Source organism: Halichoerus grypus, chromosome 2 (assembly GCF_964656455.1).
Source record: "Halichoerus grypus chromosome 2, mHalGry1.hap1.1, whole genome shotgun sequence".
In the NCBI taxonomy this organism is placed as follows: Eukaryota; Metazoa; Chordata; class Mammalia; order Carnivora; family Phocidae; genus Halichoerus; species Halichoerus grypus.
The window spans coordinates 184,742,218-184,762,503 of NC_135713.1; the positions used below are offsets into that span (position 1 = coordinate 184,742,218).

General features: G+C 57.0%; 1 protein-coding gene across 1 annotated transcript; it reads right to left on the reverse strand.

Moving 5' to 3' along the window:
• Positions 1-14,392: 14,392 nt before the first annotated feature.
• NXPH3 (neurexophilin 3) lies at positions 14,393-18,672 on the reverse strand. The gene is made up of 2 exons (XM_036094979.2): positions 18,462-18,672; positions 14,393-16,179 (listed from the first exon to the last, which is right to left on the reverse strand). Exons 1-2 carry the CDS (start codon positions 18,513-18,515, stop codon positions 15,475-15,477), a joined length of 759 nt encoding a protein of 252 aa, XP_035950872.1. The 5' UTR covers positions 18,516-18,672; the 3' UTR covers positions 14,393-15,474.
• Positions 18,673-20,286: the final 1,614 nt, after the last annotated feature.

The window sequence follows — 20,286 nt, forward strand, 5'->3', positions numbered from 1 at the left end:
GGAGGAAGTTCCATTTCTGAAAAGTTTCAGTACCAGATCGGTGGTAAAGCTTCCTTCCTATGGGAATAGCGAGAGCAAAGCTCTCTAGAGAGATCCGTCTGCTGTCCTGTTCTGAGGGGCCAGGAGGACCAGCCTGGCTTCAGATTTGCTTTCCTCTTCATTCATAGAAAGCTGTGGGTTCAGGGAGCATGTCCTCGGGAGGGTAGCAGTCCTAGTGCCAAGCTTCATCAGGAGGAAGGTCTCTTTGGGGATTTTCCAATATTTTTGGAATCTCCAATATGGGCTTTACTGTGGGTACAAAGCTGTTAAGATTTCAGGTACAGGTGAAACTGCTCGATGCTTCTCCTGTCATTATTACATTATTTCTGGACATGTTTGTTTTGGTTTAAATGATACAGTTGAAGCCATCTGGTTATGACAACATCAGAGCCCCAGCGTACTGTTCATAAACCTCCCACCGCCACCACCCCCTCCCTCAGCTCCCCCACATCTGAAATTTAATTCAAGTTAACCCCACAGTCTGGGGCACGTGCTGTCACTGCACAGATGTCCGTGCCAGTGGGACAGTTGGAGATTGCAAGTCCACAAGGATATAGCTTATTTCTCTAAACAATATTTCAGGCAAGTGGTTTCACAGAACCTTTGGAGTTGAGGTTTGAGGTCCAAATAGAGTATCTGGCATCGTTCCCCACTCCCCCTCCTCCCTGTTGTCAGCCCCCCTATATCTGGCCATCCGTGGAAGATCTTCCCGTTCCCTGTGTGCAGATGAAACCTGTCTGTGTTGCTATTAGGCGTCTTCAACACCTTAATGGGATTTAACAATTCAGGTGAGAGAGGCCTCTCTCTTCCTTATCACTGGCTAGTCTGCTGGGCTTGCGGGTCTTTAGAAGAGAGTCTTGCGGGTTTTTTTGGTTTTGTTTTGTTTTTTTTTGTTGTTTTTTTTAATTCTAGCCGAGGACGTCAAGATCCTTTCTTAGGCCAAAAGATCTCTGGCTTCCCCATTCTGCGCATCCATTTATAAATCTGGTTTAAACCTATTGTGGGTTCTCTGTATTGTGTGAGCCTGTGCAGATGAAAGGAAACAGCTTGTATGTTTATGAGCAGAACAACAAACAGAGGGGGAGTCGAGCTGCACTTTAAAACTGACTGTTGCTTTGTTCTGGCTGCTCAACTCCTAGACAAGAACAGCAGCTAAATCCCCCAACATAACTGTATTGGATCCTTTGGTTTATCTTCGTCAAAGACAAACTCTTGGCTGGAGCCCAACCTTATTTTCCACAACCAATTATCTTTTTAATCAGCCCGGGCCCCGTGTGTTTCCTTTATCTCATGACTTTTCACTGAACTCTGTCCTACATCATTTAGATTCATTTCTAATGGCTTGCTGACTAATCTAACATTCAGGTGAGGATCGTTGGACTGCTCTTTATGTACATGTATGCACAGGGTGGATGTGTTTTCCCCCTTTTAATTTCAGAGGTGACCGCACCACGTTGAGGCCTTTGACCCAATAGGTGGACACTTCACGGAGGCAGTGAGCAAGAAAGCAAATGTAGGACGATCAGTATCTGGGATAATGAGCTGGGAGAACCAGAAGCTTTGACCTCGAGATGAGAGCAGAAACTTGAATGTTGTTGACTGATGGGATCCTTATGCCGCTAAGCCGCTCCCCCTTTGTAAATCCCATAATGCTGGAGTGGAAAGCAGCATCTGGAATACTGTTTGGTTCTGATTCCTGCAGCTCTAGGAAAAAAAAGAATTTTAGACTTGAGGGAATGCAGCACAAGCAACAGAAATGATTAAGGAGTTGAAGGGGATCAACTCTAGGGGGAAGACATTATGAAGATAAAATACGTGTAACTCAAGTACAGGAATGTAGCATCAGGACCCGCGGTTTACAGAGCTCGCAGGAGTTCTGAACACTTGCCAGCTTGTCTTGCCCGGCTCCCATTCATCCCAGTCGTATAGCTTGGGAAGGTGATAACGTAACTTGCTCAAGGTCACTCAACCTGGCTCTGAGCTAATAAGCAACAGACGGCAAAGGAGTAGCTTTGGGCCTTAGGCCCAAGGCCCAAAGAGAAAATGAAAATCCAAGAGTTTGCCTGGCAGTGAAGTGGACACACGCCTACTCATAAGGCTCAGTTGAAATGGGGAGAGTTGTAACTTTCTCAAGACCTTAAAGGTGAGTCTTGACAAGCCAAAGGGAAAGAAGCCCCCCACACACACACGGTTCACCTTTTGATGTCTGAGCAAACCAGACATCCAGCCAAGTGAGACGACACGTTCAAGGTCACAGGGATTAAACTCAGGCCAGCGATTCAGCAAACAATGGCCGAGCACCCAGAAGGTACCAAACATTGTGCTAGGCTAGGATTGGGGTGGAGGGTGGGATTTCTGCTCTACCAATTCAGTCTAATGGGGGAGGCAGGGGAGTGGCCCTCAGAAACAAAGCAGAGAGGTCATAACATTGAGAACTGAAGAGAAGAACAGAATTTTTGCAGTAAGGAGGTCAGTGGTTACCTGAGAGCAGTTTCTGTCAAATGGTGGAGGCAGGAGGTAGAAGCCGAGACTGATGAGAAGGTAAGCAAATATAGAATGAGTAGAAGCTACGCTTTCCAGAAGTTTGGCAGGGAGAGAGAAAAGGAATCTCTCCCGCCCACTCTTAAGGACTTACGCCTCAATTTAGTCAACACGTTTATTTTTGTCTAGAAGTCATCATGTACAGGTTGTTCCATAAAATTACATTTCAGTAACTGATCTTTGTAATAAAATGTATGTAGAATAATTACAGCTTTTAAGTTGAAGAAGAAAACAATCACCTTCAGCCCTTAACACAATTTTGAGAATGATTTCCTAAATTTAGACAGACATATGTTTCTGTACTTCTTCAACCTATCCATCTTCCAAGTAAAAGTTTGCTTCACATTTACTAGAGACCTTTAAAATGTTTTAAGGAGCCAGGGGTTTGGCTCAGCGTTGAGCTACCAAAAGGTATAACATTTAGTACCCCAAAATGTACGCCGTGATTGGTAGCTTTGCCAATTTCCATGGTGTAAATACTCCCACCAGGGCCCAGTTCAGACTTCAAAGGTGACATCACAGGAGCGCAGAATTGGAAAGCACGCAGCTCACTGCTGCCTAGTATTTCCACCATGCAGATACAGTAGACATATAGAACCTCAAGAGCGTAGGCAATAGTAGAATGGGAAAGAATTCGGAAGAGATGAATTTGGAGCATTTATTACCTTTGCTGTTAATTGCACGTTAACATAATTTAAATTTTAATTGGCTATTTAACAACCAGCTCTCAAAATTCTTAAAAATGTTGTCCACAGTTCACCTAGACAGCCAGGGTGAACCAGCTCTAGCACGCACCAGTGGTGTGGTTCAAATCTGTCCTCCCAACATCTGTGCACCTCATTATTTCCTGTTATCCCACAGCACTTACAAATGCCTTAAACTCCTTAGTTTAATGGTAAAATGAAGTACAGTTGACCCTTGAACAACAAGGGAATTAGAGGCAACCCTCACTCCCACTGAGCAGTCAAGAATTAGCATGTAACTTTTGACTCCCCCCAAACTTAATGATTAATAACCTACTGTTGACTAGGAGCCTTACCAATAACAGTTGATGAACATATTTGGTATGTGTATTATATGCTGTATTCAAGCTCGAGAAAAGAATATTATTAGGAAAATCATAGGAGAAAATGCATTTACAGTACTGCACCATATCAAAGAAGATCTGCACGTGAGTGGACCCATGCAGTTCAAACCCATTTAAGAAATCTATAGATAGAATGACATTGATAACGTGAACCAATAGTCCTATTACACATTTTAATCTCTCTGGGTAAATAAACATTTTATTTCTATCTCTTATCAGTACTAGAAGTATTTTATTGAACCACTAATGAAAAATAGGCATATCCCCTGACAACATGATCCGGCGTAACCTCCAGTCATTCCAGGGATGTGATCACTGAGTATCCTTGCTGCCCCCGTGACCTCTGAACAAAAGCGAAGGAGCGCAAGCATTTGGGAGCGGTCAGCATACCACTGGGTGATCCCCAGGGCCTTCCACTCCAACCTAAGTCTAAGACCCTTGCCTCGGTGTGGCCTTGTAAGAATGAATTCTCTTCCCTTTTCCTTGCTAATTATTCATTTACACATTCAATATATGATGTGCCAGGGGCTGGGCTAGCTTTTAGGGGTTAACAGGGAGTTCCACCAACTGCTCCCTGCCCTCCATGGAGCTTAGAGTCTGATGAGGCGAGAGCATCCTTAATGATCTCACGAATACGTGATGTCAAACCATGCTGAGTGCTCTGAAAGGAATGTATGGGGCACTGCGAGAGCCTGTGAGTAGGGAATTCATCTGGGGGATCCAGAAGGCTTCCCTAAGAAAGCAGCTTTTGAAGTGAGAGCTGAAGGGTAAAGGGCTGTGAGCCTGGGAAGGTGGGGGAGGCACATTCTGCCCAGAAGAAATGGCACAGTGAAGTCCTGAGCATCGGGAGGGAGCTCGGTGCACTCGAGGAACCCGGGAGGCTGGGTGGCTGGCCTGCGGACAAGCGTGGCAGTGAGTTAGACGCCGGAGCTGGGAGCACCTCCCTAGGTCACGTGTAGGATTTAGGTACTTAATTGAGAACAGTGGGAAATCATTGAAGAGGTTTAGGCAGAAGAGGGTGACAAGATTTCATTTTAATAAGATCTCTGGCTAGAGTTTAGAAAAGTTAATGTTGACAGTGGCGACAGTGGAAGACCAGAGATAACAGAACTTGCACTGGGGAGGTGGTAGAGCTGAAAAGTAGATCCATTTGAGAGAGATTTAGGGGGCAGATTTGGCAGAACTTGATGGTGGTTGGATAGAGTAGGGACAAAGAAGCCACCAGGATGGAGTCCCCCCAAAAAGAGATGGATGGGAAGATAAACAGGCTGGAGGGAAATGAGATCACTGATTTCATCTGACTTGCTGATCATGAGTTGTCCTGAGAAATCCAAGTGGAGGCATCACGTGGGCTGTTCAATGTATGAGCCTAGCATTCAGAGGGGAAATGGGGACTGGAGAGAAGGTTCAGGAGATACTGGTCTATAGGTGGAACTGAAGCCCTGGGTGTGTTGGATCCAAGGAAGAATACAGAGTGTGGAGAGAAGGGGGCCTGGGACTAAACCGTAAGGAACCCTTAGCTCTGAAGGCCGGTAGAGGAAGGTGAGTCACGAAGGAGAAGTGGCCGGAGATAGGAAGAAAATCAAAGTCAAGAGGACCAATACGAAGAGTTAAAAGTGTCAAATGCTGTCAAATAAGAACAAGGATTTAAAAATGCCTGTTGGATCTAGCAAGATGGAAGTCATTGGTGACCTTAGCCGGGGTCGTTCAGGGAAGGGACTGGGGGCGGGGGGAGGTCACGGATGAGCAGGGAGGACAGGCGCGGGCTTCAGGTATGGCTGTGAAGGGAAGAAGCTCGGGCAGTGCCTGGAGGAGGGAAATGAGGAGAGGGAGGTGGGCTTTTCCAGAGGACAAAACCTATTTGTTTAAAGCTGATGGGAAGGCTCCAGTAGAGAGGGGATGGTCCGTGCCCTGAGGTTCTGAGCACGCAGGGGGCTGGGGGGCTGAAGAAGGAAGAGGAGGGACCCTCTCTGGGGGTGAGGAGAGTCCTGCAGACACAGGCGCCTTTGTGTGAGGGTGGGAAGTTGAGCAAGGTTGCCTCTGGGGACTTGTATGTTTTCCGGTGTTACTAGGGAATAAGGCCAATGGCTGAGAATTGCTGGGAGCGGGGTGGGGTGGAGGAGTGGTCTGAACTGAGTGCAGCGCGGAGGGTCCAGCCCGGGCCGGTGTGTGGCGGCACAGCATCTGGAGTCCGGGAGCCTGGCTCTGCGCTCCCGCCACCACTCGCGGTCCTGGCCAAAGTACTTGCCTCCGTAAGCCTTAATTTTCTCATCTATAAAATGGGCATCCTGCATAGAGTTCTCTTGGGAAATTAATGAGAAAACATATGTCAAGTCCTTAATTCAGTGACTGCCATTGAACAAGAAAGACACACTGCTGCTAATGTTAATGTGATCACCACATAATTCGCGCTGGTTCCAGCTTACCCCATATATAGCCTTCGGAGTCCGTTCCCTTTTAGGATTTCTTGGAATGGAATATAAATCTTTGATGAGACACTGAAATGGGCACCTTTGGGAGCATGGGGGGATCCTCTGAAGCAGAATTCCCTGTGGGGAGAGGACCTGCATCGAGAGCCTGGTGTCCTGTGAGCTCCCAGTTCTTAGGCTGCGGGCGTGTGTGGAGGAGGGGGAGTCTGCAGAGGTCCCAGGAAGGAGTCCGCTTGCGCCAAATCTTTCAGTCACCTGGGATAGCGCGTGTATGGTCACCCCTGTCACCACTGTCACCATCTCAGAAAGCCAGCAGCGCTTGGCATTAGGCATTCCAGAGAGGAAGGTGGGAGGCGGGGCAGAAGCCCTTGGGCTTGCAGATGTGAGAAGAGTAACTCTGGGACCCAGGAGCCCTGTTTCTCGGGCTCTTGCTGGCTTCTGAGGGGCCGGGGAAGGATGGATGAGGCATAGTCGCTAAACCAAGTCCATCTCCACACCAGTTTCCTTCTTGGGCTCCTCTTCCTTTTTCCTTCCTTCTCTACTCCCTGTCCTTCCCTCCTCCTGCAGCATGGAAGCTTCCATTTCTTTCTCCCCTGTTTTCCTAGACATTTCTCTCCCCCGTCTCCAGTCCGGCTCACTGGAGTGACATCTTGAGCCTGATCCTGCCGCATTAAAAAAATAAAAAAGCCTGCCTACACCGAGCCCTCCAGTGCTGATCTCTGCTGAGCTGAGGCAGATGGCAGAGCCTGAGTAAGCAGCCCCTCCTATCCCAGGCCTGGTGCTGCCAAGACTGGTAAATGGGGCATTTGTATACCCTTCCATGCTCCTGTATCCTGCGCCTAGCCCCTGTCTCCCCAAACCAGCACCGTTCTTGTCTCGTGTAGATGCTGCCCAGCAGGGGTTAGCTCCCTCTTGACCTGTGTCTCTCCCCTTCTTGTCCCTATCCCTGTGAAATGGTCCCACGATAGCCATGAAGTTCAGGGGTCGTCTGTGAGTCAAGATCGACTGGCTAGGTTGTGTGTGTACCCCATGCCCTTGGCCCTTCTCAAAGTGTGGAAGAAATGGGTCACACAGGCCCAGTCCTCAGGGGGACTCATCCTCAGGGGTACAGTCCGAGATGGGCATGCTTCGTACGCCTAGTTCTCGGGGGGTACCGACAAGGGACTACGGGCCCTCCAGGCTGATGAGAAACTGATCCGTAGGGTGGAGGTGACAGATGGAGGTGACGGGTGGAGGTGACGAAGACAGGCAAGGTAGGGGGTAGGGCGACGTAAGGCAGGAGGGGCCCTGGGCAGGCTGCCTCCATACGCTTGGCTGCCTGCTCTGTAATTCCGTGCTTCTAAATAAAGACCCTGTGGCCACCTGCATCCTCTGAGCCTTGTGTTACGTTTACAAGGAGAGGTCTCGGGCGGGGCGAACACAGATGAACCTCCTTAGTGCACCACAGGGCTTCTGGAGTGCAGACATGGGCTTCTGGGCCCAAGGAGCAGTAGCAACGCCACCAAGGGCCCCGTCTCTTAGGCAGAACCAAGGAAAACAAAAGTAGCTTCCTTTGTATGCATCATCCTTTGTAGACATGACAGACTTCTGACCTCCCCTGTGCGGTTTTCTCCCGCGCATTCTTCCTGCAGCGAGAAATGAATGTGCCCATGGCCATTCTTCTCCCTCGTTCCCTCCCTCCCAGGCTGGGCCGAGATCGGGAGGGCCATACTGTGGGACTCTTCAGAGCAGCTCCCCTGATCGCTGCCCCGGTGCCAAACACAGTTCCAATTGCCACACACATTCCAGTTCACCACAGCCCTCCGATAGGTAAAGATTATCCCCATTTTACAGATGGGGAAATCGAGACACAGGGATGTTCAGTAACTTGCCCAAGGTCTACAGTTAGGAAGTGGCAGCCTGGCTTCAGGATCCATGCTCGCAACCACTACCCTACACAGCCTACCCAAAAAAAGAAAGAGAAACCAGGTTTCTCCCCCTTCCTGTGAGGCTCTGGGATGCCCCTGGGCCCCGGCAGGTGGGTCGGAGGGCCGGGCGGTGCTAGATGCCAGTAGGCCTGCCTGACATGGTGCCGCCATTCAGAGTCGGTTTGTCCGTTACTGTAACCATGTGAGCAGGTGGGGAAAAGAACTGCCATCCAAGGCCCAGAGAAGCCCGGTGAGACTAGGTCAAGATCACATGGCAACTAAGAAGTATACCCACTCTCTCCAAATGCATCATAGTTGGGGCATGGCCTTGCTTTGACCCCAAGGTGGGGGAGCCCTGGCTCCCTGGGACTGAGCAGGCCATTCTTCCCCCGGTGGGGCTACCCTGTAAGCCACGAAGGGGATCTGGGGCAAGGAAGCCTGGTTTAATGGAAAAAGCGGGTACTGGGTTAGGATCCAGAGGGCCCTGGCTTTTCCCATGACTCTCAGTGATTCAGGTCGAGACCCTACCCCTCACTGTGCCCCAGGAGCTAACCTGGGTCTCTGAGGACCCTTCTAGAGAAGACAACATACAATACCGGGGACAGGTGGGTGGAGGGGTGGGGCTCTCTCCTAGCCAGGAGATCGGGCATGGCAAGTGGGGACAGCGGCTTGTCCTCCTGTCGTCACTTCCCCTCCCCAGCTGTGGTCATGCCTGGGCATGGAGGGTTCGGTGTGCAGGACACTGGGGTGCGGGTAGTTCATTAGCTAGGCCTTGGAGGAAGGGCCTCTGCCTCTGGGGAGCCCGCAGGCCAGCTCGCTAGTGGCACCTAGCCCCTGCCCTCACGGAGTCTCCGTTTCGTTCCGAGGGAGCAACAGCTCCCGTGTCCAGTCCCTCATTAGTCTAGGGGGGATATCCACATGTCCTATTGTTACGGTCCCCAAGTTGGCAGGGACACAGCACTGCAGGCTCAACCAGAGTCCGAGATAGGAGCAGGATCTTCAGAGAGAGCTGTGGGGGGTCAGGGGACAGCAGAGGACACGGGACGGAGCACAGGGTGAGGCTGAGCGCAAGAAGAGGGGAAAGTGGTGGGAAGGGTGGGAGCAGAAAGGCCTAGGTCCCAGGGAGTGTGTCCAACAGAGCAAAGTACGGAGTCTCCCCAGCTCAGCTTTGGAAGGAGAACCTTTGGGGTGTGGAGTGGCAGGGCCTAATGATTCCTAATCTTTCCCCTTGCGTTTCTCCTTCCCCTTGGGGTTTCTTGCTCCAAATCCAACCACTGACATCATGCTGACCCCAATAGAGCGTTTCCTTGAAGGCCGTGGCTCAGGTATGAACCGAAACCTCTTCTGGATCTCCTGGCGCCATGGAGACCTGCTGGAACTTTCAGAGGCTTTATTAAACAGTATTTGTTGAATGAATGAGCACTAAGGGAGAACAGATGGGTATTAGTGTATGATGTCCACAAGGCTTAAGAATAGCCTGGCTCACAGAATCTGCCCCTGCCAAGGCTTGGTGGGCTCTGGCCTGGGCCCCTTCCGTCTGCCTTCTTAGGGAGGAGCCAGTTAAGGCCCAGTGCCAGGGCGGTCCTTACTGGTACCCAAGAAACAACGTGGCCGTCTGCAGCCCACCTCAGCTTCTCGCTTTCATCCCCCTCCCCAGGGGGATGACACCTGGAGGGAAGACCCTGTTCTCGGGGGGGGGCATGGCTTTGGTGGATGCGGAGGTACCCCTGTTTCTGAATAGGCTGGGCTAATTGGGGGGGGAATCAGAAGCATGCCTGTTCTTACCCAGTGTCCTGGGCGGGGCCAGGGTCTCAGGCAGCCGAGACCTGAGCTTCTGCAGCCTGCCAGCATGTTTCTAGAGCCTGCTGCTCTGCTCCCCGGGGCCTGCTTGGCCCGGCTCCCCGGCTTGGCTGCAGCCCAAGTCAGAGCCGGGGGCTGCACTGGCTGTTCTGGGCAGTTTGTGTCCACCGGGTGGGAGAACCATCCCGAAAGCCTGGGTTCGCAGGGTGATGGGAGGGCAGCCACCCTTCTGTCCTGCCCTCTCCCCTCCCATCACAGGGGCCCTCCTGCACCGGACTTCCAAAGCTGTGTTGTTGCAGGTAATTAAAGGGTTTTAATTAAATTAGGATCCCATCTGGCTGGGATCAGCCAGGCCCTTAACGAGGATTGTGTGTCACCAACATCAGAATGCGGATGGGGACTCAGACGTGCGGGGGTTGAACTTGGGGACTGGAGGCCTTTCAGACGGGGGCTCCTGGCCACGCCGCAGCAGCTCATGGCACCCCGAAAACGAAGGCTCTGTGCCCCGATGCCAGGGAGCCGGGGGAGAGCTTTCCCAAGTTCGTTCTCGCCCGCCAGCCTACAGAACCTGACTGATGTGCGGCAAGATCCGGGCGCTTTCTCTCATTTCCCCAGATGAGGAAACAGGTCCGCAGAAGGGCAGCGCTCAAACACATCCACTGGGTCAGGTGGCGATAGATTCAACTAAGAAACGGAGACCCGAAACGCGGTGGCTTCCATAAGGCAGACATTTGATTTTTCTCTCACAGAAAAGGCCGAAGGGGGAGGCAGCCGCGCGCTAGCATGGTGTTTCTGGTCCACACCACTTCCTACTTCACGAGGCGTTCAGGAACCAAGCCTTCCCCCAGCTCATTGTTCTGCCACTTGCGGGATGTGACTCTTAGGCCCATGGTCTCTGATGGCAGCAAGAACTGTCCTTCAACTGTCTTATCAACTCTTTCCAGAAGTTGCCAAATAGCCCTTCGGCTTACGTGTCGCTGGCCAGATCTCAGTCACGGGACCACGTCCAGGGGCAAGAGAGGCAGAGAGATGTAGTGTTTATCTCAGGCAGCCATATGCCCAGCTAAACACTGAGGAGTCCATTCCTACGGAAAAGGGGGACATGGCGAATACGGGACAGTTAGCGGCCTCGGCCTCCTGTGTTATGAGAAGCCCGGGCTCCTCGCTCCAGCCCCGGGGGCCCTTCCAGCTGCACCAGGAGCAAGGCTGAAGTGGACGTATACCCACATCCCAAAACAAAGGAGGAAGAGGTAACATTTGTCGACGAAGTCACTTAATTCCTCCCCCGCCCCCCCAGTGCTCCAATGTAGGTAGATCCCTAGGTTTCCACCTAAGGAGGTCTGGCAGATGATGTCCTTTGCCCAAAGCCACCCAGCTAATGGGGACGCAGATGTTGATTCCTGCAGGCACACATGTCAGTTCGGGGGCGGCCTCCGTGGTTCGGGAGGTGGCCCCGACATGGTGCACTGGAGAGCTTTGAAGTAGGCATCCGTTGCTTGCATTTTGAGCTTGGCAGGCCGACAGGAAACAGGGGTCCGGCGGAACCAGAGCCCAGCCCCCGACCACCGAGTGCCGGGTCTCCTCCGGCGGATGGCCGGATGGCGGCAGCTGCCTCTCCAGGAATTTGGCATAACTGGCAGGGGCCACCCCCCCAATCTCGCCTCCGCCTCGTGGGACCTCTCCTCGCCTGTCGCCCCAGCCCCCGTTCTCCTTGCCGGACCCCGGGACTCAGTCTCTGGAAGTAACATTTCTCTCCCGCACTCCCCGCCATGGCATTGGATCACTTCCCAACCCAGAGCACCTGGTTCCCGTGTGTCTCCCACAAGCCCCTACACCTACCCAACTTGATGATCCCAGTCCCCGGTCAACCCCTGACCCTCAGCTGCTTCCACCCTCCGTACACCCCTTCCCCCACTTCCCTACCCACCCACCACCTCGTGCAGCTCTGAGCCACGGGCCTCGCCTCGGGACACTGCCACATGCGGGGTCACCAGCATCCCTGCCAAGGATGGGGAAGGGGGTGACTCAGTTCCCGCTTGCTCATCCCAGGGAGGAAAACTGAGGGGGAAGGAGGAGAGAGAAGGGACCTAGACACCTACTGCGTTTGCCTCAAGCTTCATTCAGAGGAAGACTCGGCTTTGCTGCCAGTTGACCCGACACGGATTCCCTCTTGTTAGCTTCACAGACTGCTGGGAAGATTCACCCCGTCAGAGACGGGGACACTGAGGCCTAGACAATACCTGTGCCCAGGGCCCAAGGGCAGAGGCAGCCTCTGGGTGCTCTGAGGGCAAGCTTTCCCACCTGTGTCCATACTGCCGTTCTTGCCCTCGGGAGACCAGTCTGATGAGGGAGGCACAGTGCCGGCCTCACAGGGTGACAGACCCTGGCTCCTCAGTCTCATAGGGCGATATGGGCCGTGACCTCAAAGCTTGCTCCACTCGGATGAAGGAGACAAGGACTCTGCCCTGGGGCAGCTCCCCAGCTGGGTTGAGCAGACTGGGGAGCTGGACCATGGGACCAAAAGCTTTGTCACTGAAGGGTAAGGGTGGGGGTAGGACCTAGAGCTTCTTCCTGGGAGAGGAGACAGGTTCATTCCAGAGGAATCCACTCCCCTGTGTTGGAATGGCAAGATCAGACGATCAGAGAGCACTTGGGAGTGACTGGGGGTCCATCTCCCCTGGGAAGATGTCACAGACATCACTCACCGAGGGGAGCAGAGGTTGGTGCCTTCTTAACGAGGGGCAGTTGGATAGACCCCTTACCTTTGTGAGGTCCAAGGGGGCATAGGAAATATCGGCGGGTGGCGAGAATATCAGGGCCCAGAGGTCTATTCCAAAAGAATTACAACTCAGGAGAAAATCTATTAGCAAGATCCTAGCTGAGAGGAGCAGCCAGGTTAGTGGGGAAGGCAGAAAAGGAGGGATGAGGCAGCCGAGTGGGCGCGAGGGTGAAATGAAGTTATTAAAATGGACCCCCCCTCCCCCGCCGCTCAGGCGGAATGTGTGCCAGGCGGGCCAGCCCTCCAGCTGTCCGTGGCATCTGGCTCTCCACAAAAGAGGAGCCAGAGGGGGTGGGGCAGTGTCCCCCGGGGCCTGCTGCTAGTTCAACCAGGCCAGGTGAGGAGGCCTCAGGATCACTGGCCTGCTTCTCTTCCTCCAGCGCCCACACGACTGTGGGAGGTGGTGGGGCCTGGGGGGCATCCGCAGGTGAGAGAGTACACCAGATTCCAGCACCCCCCTCCCCCAGGGCAGAGCCTGAGCCCCTGGGCCTGTCTGAATTCTGAGCACCTGTCCCCATGGCCGAGGCGGGGGTGCGTCTCAAATCTCTGCTGGGGAGAGGTGGCCCCAGGAGGCATGGTGCAGGGGAACGCTGCAACAGGAGTGTGAGCTTGAGTCATGTGCCCTTTCTGGGTCACTTCATACAGCAAGGAGGCTGCTAAGGCCTCGTCCAGCTCTGCTCTGTACTGAGGGGAGCACTGGGCCGTGCTGAGTGCCGGTGTGCAGGGGGAGACAGGCTGGGGGCGGCAGGACCCCCTTCCCCTCATGCTAGGACTCTCCTCGCTGTGCATGGCCAAAAGGGACCCAGGGGACCTGAGTGCTGCCCTCCCAAGCGAGCAGACCTAGGATGACCTCAGAGAGGGCACTGTGATCTTGGTACTTGGGGCTCAGCGTTCTGCTCACTGAGCCCCAAAGGGCCCAGCTGACTCCCAGGCCGGGCGCCACGGGCAGACACCCATCCCAAGGCCCTCATCTCGGCTGGGGGCAGGGCAATGGCTGCTTTCAAGCCTCCTTCTGTCCCCACTTCCCCCCAACCCGGCCTGTTCCTGCACCAGCACGTCATCAGACTGAAACCCCAATACCCCGATTCCCTGAAAGGACCCTTCCAGGAGATTTGCGCAGGAGAAGCAACTGGAAGTCACAGGTGGGAGAGCGCCTCACAGGTATCTGTCCATGTCGGGGAACCAGAGCCAGAGAGGAACGGAGAGGTCATATGAGTGGTCCTCAGAGTGTGGTCCCTGGGGCCAGGAGCATCGGTGTCTCCCTGGGTCCTCGTCAGAAAGGCAAATCCTTACACCCCACCCCAGACCTACCGAATTAGACACTCCGGAGCCCAGAAATGCGTGTTAACCAACACTCTCAGTGGCTCAGAGGCCCACTCACACGGGAGAAGCTCGGGGTTGGGCAAGCTCCTCATTTTACAAAAAGCGGCAAGAGACCCAGAGAGGAGAATGGACTTATCCGAGGCCACGGAGCAAAATACTGACAGAGCGAGAGCGAGGGCCCCCCACCCCGGGCCCACCCAGATGGCCGCCTAGGGAGGCAACGAGGAACACAAGGGCCCATCCCACCTTCCAGCTTTTCTTCCCCAAGCTGCTCTGCAGCTGCCCCCCCCCCCCCCCCCCCCGCCCGGAGCGTCAGGCAGTGTCCGTCCAGCCTTCCCGATGGCTCCAGGAAGGGGGCCGGAGAGGGAAGCCCTGAGCCCTCACGGAGCTCTGGTCTCCAGGACATGTCCTGCCGCCATCTGGGCGGGGCTGGCTGGACGCTGGGGCGCCCAGGGCCCTTTCCCTCCCCGGACAATTCGGAATCCAGTGCCTTGGGAAAGCTTTATTCCCGGCTCCAGAACAAGACTCTGCACACAGAAGTTGACAATCAGGTGATTCCACACCCCGCCCGCCCCTCCCGCGCCCACAGACAGACACCATGGAACGGGTCCAGCACGCCCTGGACAGTCTGGCGTCCCCCGGCCCCACGGCCAAGGACAAGAAGGGAGGTGCCGGCTCTATCCAGGGGAGCCCCAGGCCGACAGGCAAGGCTCGCTGGCTGGACAAGGACACTCCCAGAGGAGCCGGTAGGAGGTGGGGTGGCGGAGGGACACAGCGCAAGGACGGGCTTCCATCTGTGGCCTTGGTGTGGGGAGAACCACAATCACCCTCTGTCTCAGCTTAAGGATGGGTGTCCCTTCAGCACAAGGGTGGGCGGGGGTGACGGGGTCCGCAGCCATGGCAGGAGAGGGAATTTTGGAGGGATGGCCTGGCTGGGAACAGAGGGTCTATTTGTCAAGACATCAAAAAGACTTCAAGGGTCACCACTTCAGCCTCAAGCCAAGCTCAGTCCACAGTCCAGGACAAGGTCCCCTCGGTGGGGCCCGAGAGCTCCTCCTGCCCCCCGCCCCTCCCCGCTCCCAGAGCTGGCTCCCGGGCAGCCCCATCTCTGCCGTCCTTTGTCGCCTGCTTGGAGTCCACGCTGAGGAAATGCCCCTCTCCTTGTTGCTGCTCTTCCTCAGGATGGCAAGGAGGGAGCCCAGGCTTTGGGCTCCTCTTCATCCCTTTATTGGGGCCACACTGGTCTGCCTTCGCCAGAAGCCTCCAGGACCCAGCATCTCCCTGCTGCTCAGTGGGGAAGCCCTGCGGGGCTGCGCAGAGAACCCACTGCTCCTCAGGCGCTCCCATGTCCCAGTCGCTCCACAGCCTCAGGCTGGGCCAGCACTCGGGACCCCTTCCCTGCCACCACTGGAGACTTGGCCCTGGCCTCGCTCGGCATCTCCTCCTCTCCACCCCCCACTCCCTGCCCGAGGTCCCTTCCTTTCCCTGCCCAGTATCCAGCCAGATGGCCTCCTCTGTGCGCCGGCCTGTCCTTCCAGCCCCGGCCTGGCCTCTGTGGCCTGCCCAGGGTCACCCGGAAGGGTAGTAGGGAGTATCGCTGTGGTAGTTGTAATCCGGGCACACCTTCTGGACCAGCCTATAGTCCGTGCTATAGAAGGCGATGTAGACGCAGACGACCTTGAAGGGCTGGGAGCAGCTCCAGGTGGCCGAGCTCTGAGCGTGGTCTCGGGAGCAGGTCTTGGCCGGGTCGTGGGTGCAGAGCGAGGTCCGGCGGCCCCGCTCCACCTTCTCCCACTCCATTCGGCAGTTGAAGATTTTGGAGGCCTTGGCTTCGATGAAGATCTGCTGCTCCTGGTGGAACTCTACAGCTTTACTGGGGGGTACGAGGCTGATGGAGATGTTGCCCTGGCCAGTGGCGTTGTGTCGGAAGTGGACGCTGAAGGTCCCGTTGCCGTGGTCCACGATCTTCCCGGTGACGAGCAGGTTCAGGGCCACCGTCTTGATGTTGGAGTAGAAGTCACCCCAGCCGAAGATTTTCTTCACCTTGGCCGAAGGTGGGGGGCTATGGTTCGGACGGTTGGGGGGCTGCCCAAGGACCCCCCATGCCTCCCCAGGCGGAGCCAGCAGCCCTAGGAGAGTGGAGTTGGCCATGGGGCGGGACTTGGGTGAGATGTGGCCCCGCTTCCGAGGTATCCGGGGCCGGGGCTGGCTCTCATGGTCATCGCGCTCAGGGTCCTCTGAGCCGGGAGGGCCATCCTCCTGGCCATAGATGACCTGTGGGGGGAGTTTGGAGGAGAGTGAGAGCCCTGTCCCCGGAGGACCCAGGAGTTCCGGTCCCTGTTCCCCATCAACAGCCTGTCCCTTCCACTGACCTGAGGCTGAGGGACCCCCGCACATCACCCACTTTCGCTAGGGTTTGGGTGTACACTCTGCCTTGTGTCATGGTCCCAGCTCACCTTCTGACTTTCAGGTCGCCCCCCCAGCCCCCCACCTCCGTCCTGCCTTTGGCCACTACTCAAAGTCTGGAAGGATGATCAAGAATTCTCTCCAGTGGACCAGAGAGACACTGTCCCTCCCCCTAGGGAGTCTCCAGTCTGATGGGGGAGGTCTAGCTCCCGATCTTGGGAGAGTCCTCATCAGATGTCAGAAGCGTAGCCTTGTGCTGATGGAGCCCCCAGTCTTATAGGAGAGGCTACAGGGTCACAATTTCACAGAGGAAACTCCCTGCCTCCGAGAAGTTCACAAGGTGATGATGGGGAGGCACAGTCACTGCCCTCAAGGAGCCCCGAGTAGAATAGGAAAGCTCCATCCCTATGCTGGGAGAGCCCCCGGGGTGGACGGGAGAGGTGCAGCCCTGCTTTTTGGCACTTCCTCGTCTGTCGGATGAGACACCACCGCCCTTAACCCTAGGATATTTTGTCCTCTGAGGCTAAGAGAACCAACAGACCCAGGATGGCCAAGATATGGAAGGTCAAAAACTCTGGGGGTCACCAGTGAGGATGTGCCCACACACTTGCTCCACGAGACGGGAGTTCTTATGCCCATTCTACAGATGAGGCCGCCAGGATTCAAAGGCGACATCCCTACAAGGCTGAGTCACATAGGGTCCACCCTCCCATTCCACCGCTCACTCCTGGCCTCAGGGACAAGATAGGTCCGTTTGTGGAGGTTCTTATCCAAGCCCATCCCCACCCGGAATCTTGTGCCCAACTGCCAAGGCTTGGCCGGCCTCTGCTGGGTCGGCTCCGGCAACTGGCAGCACCTGGGCAGGCCTCCTGGAGGAACTGTGGGGAGGGCTAGCAGGACAGCGTGACCCGGCTCAGACACCGGACGGCTCAGGAGGGCGGCAGGGAGTAGACGAGGTTTCCTGAGGGCAGCCGCCTGGTGTGTGCTTACTCAGCTTCTGAAGAGAGTACTCGCCCTATGTGTCCTGTTACCAGCAGTTGGGGCACCAGCTCACAGCTAGGCAGCTTCGGGTTTGCTGGTGACCCCTGGGGTGAGGATGGGGGGATGCCCGAGGGCTGGGATCTGGAGGGCTCCAAAGGGGCCCCGGGGTCTTCAGGTCTCCCCCCACCCCCGTTCTGGCCCCAGCCCATACCCTCAGAGGTGTGCCAGATGGCCCTCCCTGCTAGGCCCCAGGGGTAGGGTAGAGGGACAGCCAGGAGGGCCTGGGGCTGCAGCCCCGTGTTTACTTGGCCCTGGGGTCGCCGCTGAATGGCTGGAGGATGGGGAGAAGGGCCGCAGATGCGGACAGGAGAAGGGAAGGGTGCTTCCACACTGTGGCAAAGGGGAGGTGGCACGGGGTGGGGGGTTGTTTTGAGGAAACGGGCAGGTCCAGACGTGGGGCCGAGGCTTCTCTACGGCAGGACTGGGGGCGGGGGGCCGGGGTGGGACTCCCGGGCGTCCCGGGCGGCGGGGACGCGGCGAGCGAGCGCACGGGGAGCGGGCTCTGGGGCGCTCCGCTCAGCTGCCGCGGGTGCCCGGGGCGGGAGCCGCCTGCCCAGGTCCTGTGGGGCTCGGGCTGCGCGCGGCCGGGAGAGGAGAGGAAAACAACAGGCGGGGAGGGAGGGAGCGGGGGAGAAGGCGCGAGCAGGGGCCGCGGGGGGCCGCCCCCCCTGGCCTGAACAGGCTCCGCGCGCCGGGGGACCCCGGTCCCGGGCCCTCGGGGTCCCCGAGGTCAGAGAAGAGCCCATGGCCCTAGACCTGGCAGGTGGTCAGCTCCGCCACCCACCCCCACTCCCCTTCTGCGCGTCCCGGGGCGTCGGGACCGGGTCGAGTAACCCTTGGCGCCCCGCGGCTGGCCTTTTCCCTCGTGCTGGTCGCACCGCCCGCCGCCGGCGGCCGAGTGGGTGGGCCAGGCGAGCACCCTCTCCCCGCCCCTATTAACCCTTGCGGTCCAGTCTGGGTCCTCGGACCCGCCCTCTCCCCCGGCCTCCGGCTTCCCCTCCATCCCGGGGATGTCGGGGGGGAGGGGGGGAAGAAGGGAGAAAGTTTCCGGGCTCTCCCCCGTCCTCCGGGCCCCCGCCCCTCCGCGCAGCTCCCCGCGGGCCACTCACCAGATAGAGGCTGCCCTGCACTAGGAACACGAAGCAGCAGCGAGTCAGTTGCATCTTCCTCCTTTGCTCTCGGGCCCCTTGCTCTCCTCTTTTCCTGCCGGGCTCCCAGGCCCCTGCCTCGCCCCTGCTCCTTCAGGCGCGCCGTCCCATGCTCCAGTCCCCGGCGGCTCGCGGCCCTCCCCTCTGTCGGCCGCCCGGGACCGACCCCGCCCCCTCCGGTCCAGCTGTGCAGCCGCCGCCCCCCTCCCCCGGCCCAGCTGTGCGCGGCGCGGCCCCCTCTCGAGGTCCCAGATGTGCGCCCCGAGCGCCTCGAAGGGCCCCAGCCGCGCGGTGCCTCTGCCGCTCCAGATCTGCGCTCGGCGCCCCCCTCGGTCCAGCGGCGCCGCTCTCGCCCAGATGTGCTGGGGACCCGCGCGCGCGCCCGTCCCTGGCGCTAATTCCCCAGGCCAGACGGCCCCTCCCGCCCCGTCGCGGCGCGCCCCCTGGCGGACGCCCCTGGCTGCGCCGGGCCCCGCCGCCCGCTCCCCGCGCAGCGCCCCGCCAGACTGGAGCGCTCCTGGCGCCCAGGCGGCTCCCGCTTCCTCGTCCCTCCCACCGGCGGCGGCGGCGGCGGCAGGTACGGTGAGCCCAGCCGGTACCTCCGGAGTTAACTCCTCCCCTGCCGGCCCGCAGCCCGGGGACCTAGGACGAGGGGGGCAGGACGCGGGGGCGGAGGAACTCTCGGCGAGGAGGGGAGAGGGTGGTGGCCCTGGGATAGGGACCCTACCCTTTCCATCCCTCTGGCAAGACGCCTGTTCCTCCGCAGCGGGCATTGGGAATCAGCTGCCCTACCCCGAGCCCCAGGAGACCTGGACTTGGGAAAGGTTATTTTCTCCAAACCCATTCCTACAGCCAAAAAAGAACGTCAATAACGAGGAGCCTGTCCCCACAGCTGAAAGTCACTTTCTTTCTGCAAGACTTGCTTCTGTGCGGAAGGAAGTTCTTCTAGGTGTCTAGCCTCTATTCCCTTGTTATAATGTCAGTTTCTTTCCTCTTCTACTTTACTCAGAGGGGCTGGGATAACCCCCCACCCCCACCCTGTCCAATCACTGTGACAGGAAACCTTTGGCCAGAGCCCTGGGCTGAAAAGGTCACTAGGGGCCGGGCTGAATTCTGGGGCTGGGGTTAGAGGTAAGCCTCCTGAGAAGCTGAGGACTGAGGCGGGCAAGGTCTCCCTGGAAGCTGTGCCTGCCTTCTTCCCTACTTCCCCTCCCTGTGACTCAGGGAGTGACCAGGCTGGGACGTTGTGCTCCTATCCCCACGGGGTCCTTCCTTATGTCTGGCCTCTGCATACCTCCAGGGCAAGGAGGAAGAGCAGGACCCTGATCTGAAACCCCCAATGGTGGGTCCCATCCTCCATCATCCCACTCATATCCATGTTTCCTTGCTGGCATTCCAGGACCTCTTTAGTCCTTAGGAAAAGCAAAGGTCAAGTCCTAGCACCCCTTGGAGGCTGTGAGGGTGAGGAGGTACCCCAGCAGCTGGAGTGGCCCCAGCTTGGGCTGGGGCCCAGGGAGCACTCGGAGCGGGGGCACTCGGCTCTGGGGCCCTCCAGGCCCAGCTTGGTCTCTGGCCGCAGCCCCCAGCACGCACCCAGCCTCCTCCCCCACCATCTGCCAGGCGGGTGCGCGGGGAATGCAGATGAATCTTAATATCAGCCTGGGCCAAGTGCGATGAGGGAGACAGATTCTGCAGAACCCAGACAGCATCACAGAGCCCCCTGCGTTCCCCAGGCACCCTGGGCAGTACCAGGATGCAGCAGCCCTTCCCTGGTGGGGGGATGTGT

What these genes read in the sequence shown, in the direction of transcription:
- NXPH3 (XM_036094979.2), bottom strand. Translation starts at nt 18,515, where the DNA reads ATGCAACTGACTCGCTGCTGCTTCGTGTTCCTAGTGCAGGGCAGCCTC. An exon ending in TGCAGGGCAGCCTCTATCTG is followed by an intron (nt 16,180 to 18,461) that starts GTGAGTGGCCCG and finishes CTCCCCCCACAG; the next exon opens with GTCATCTATGGCCAGGAGGA.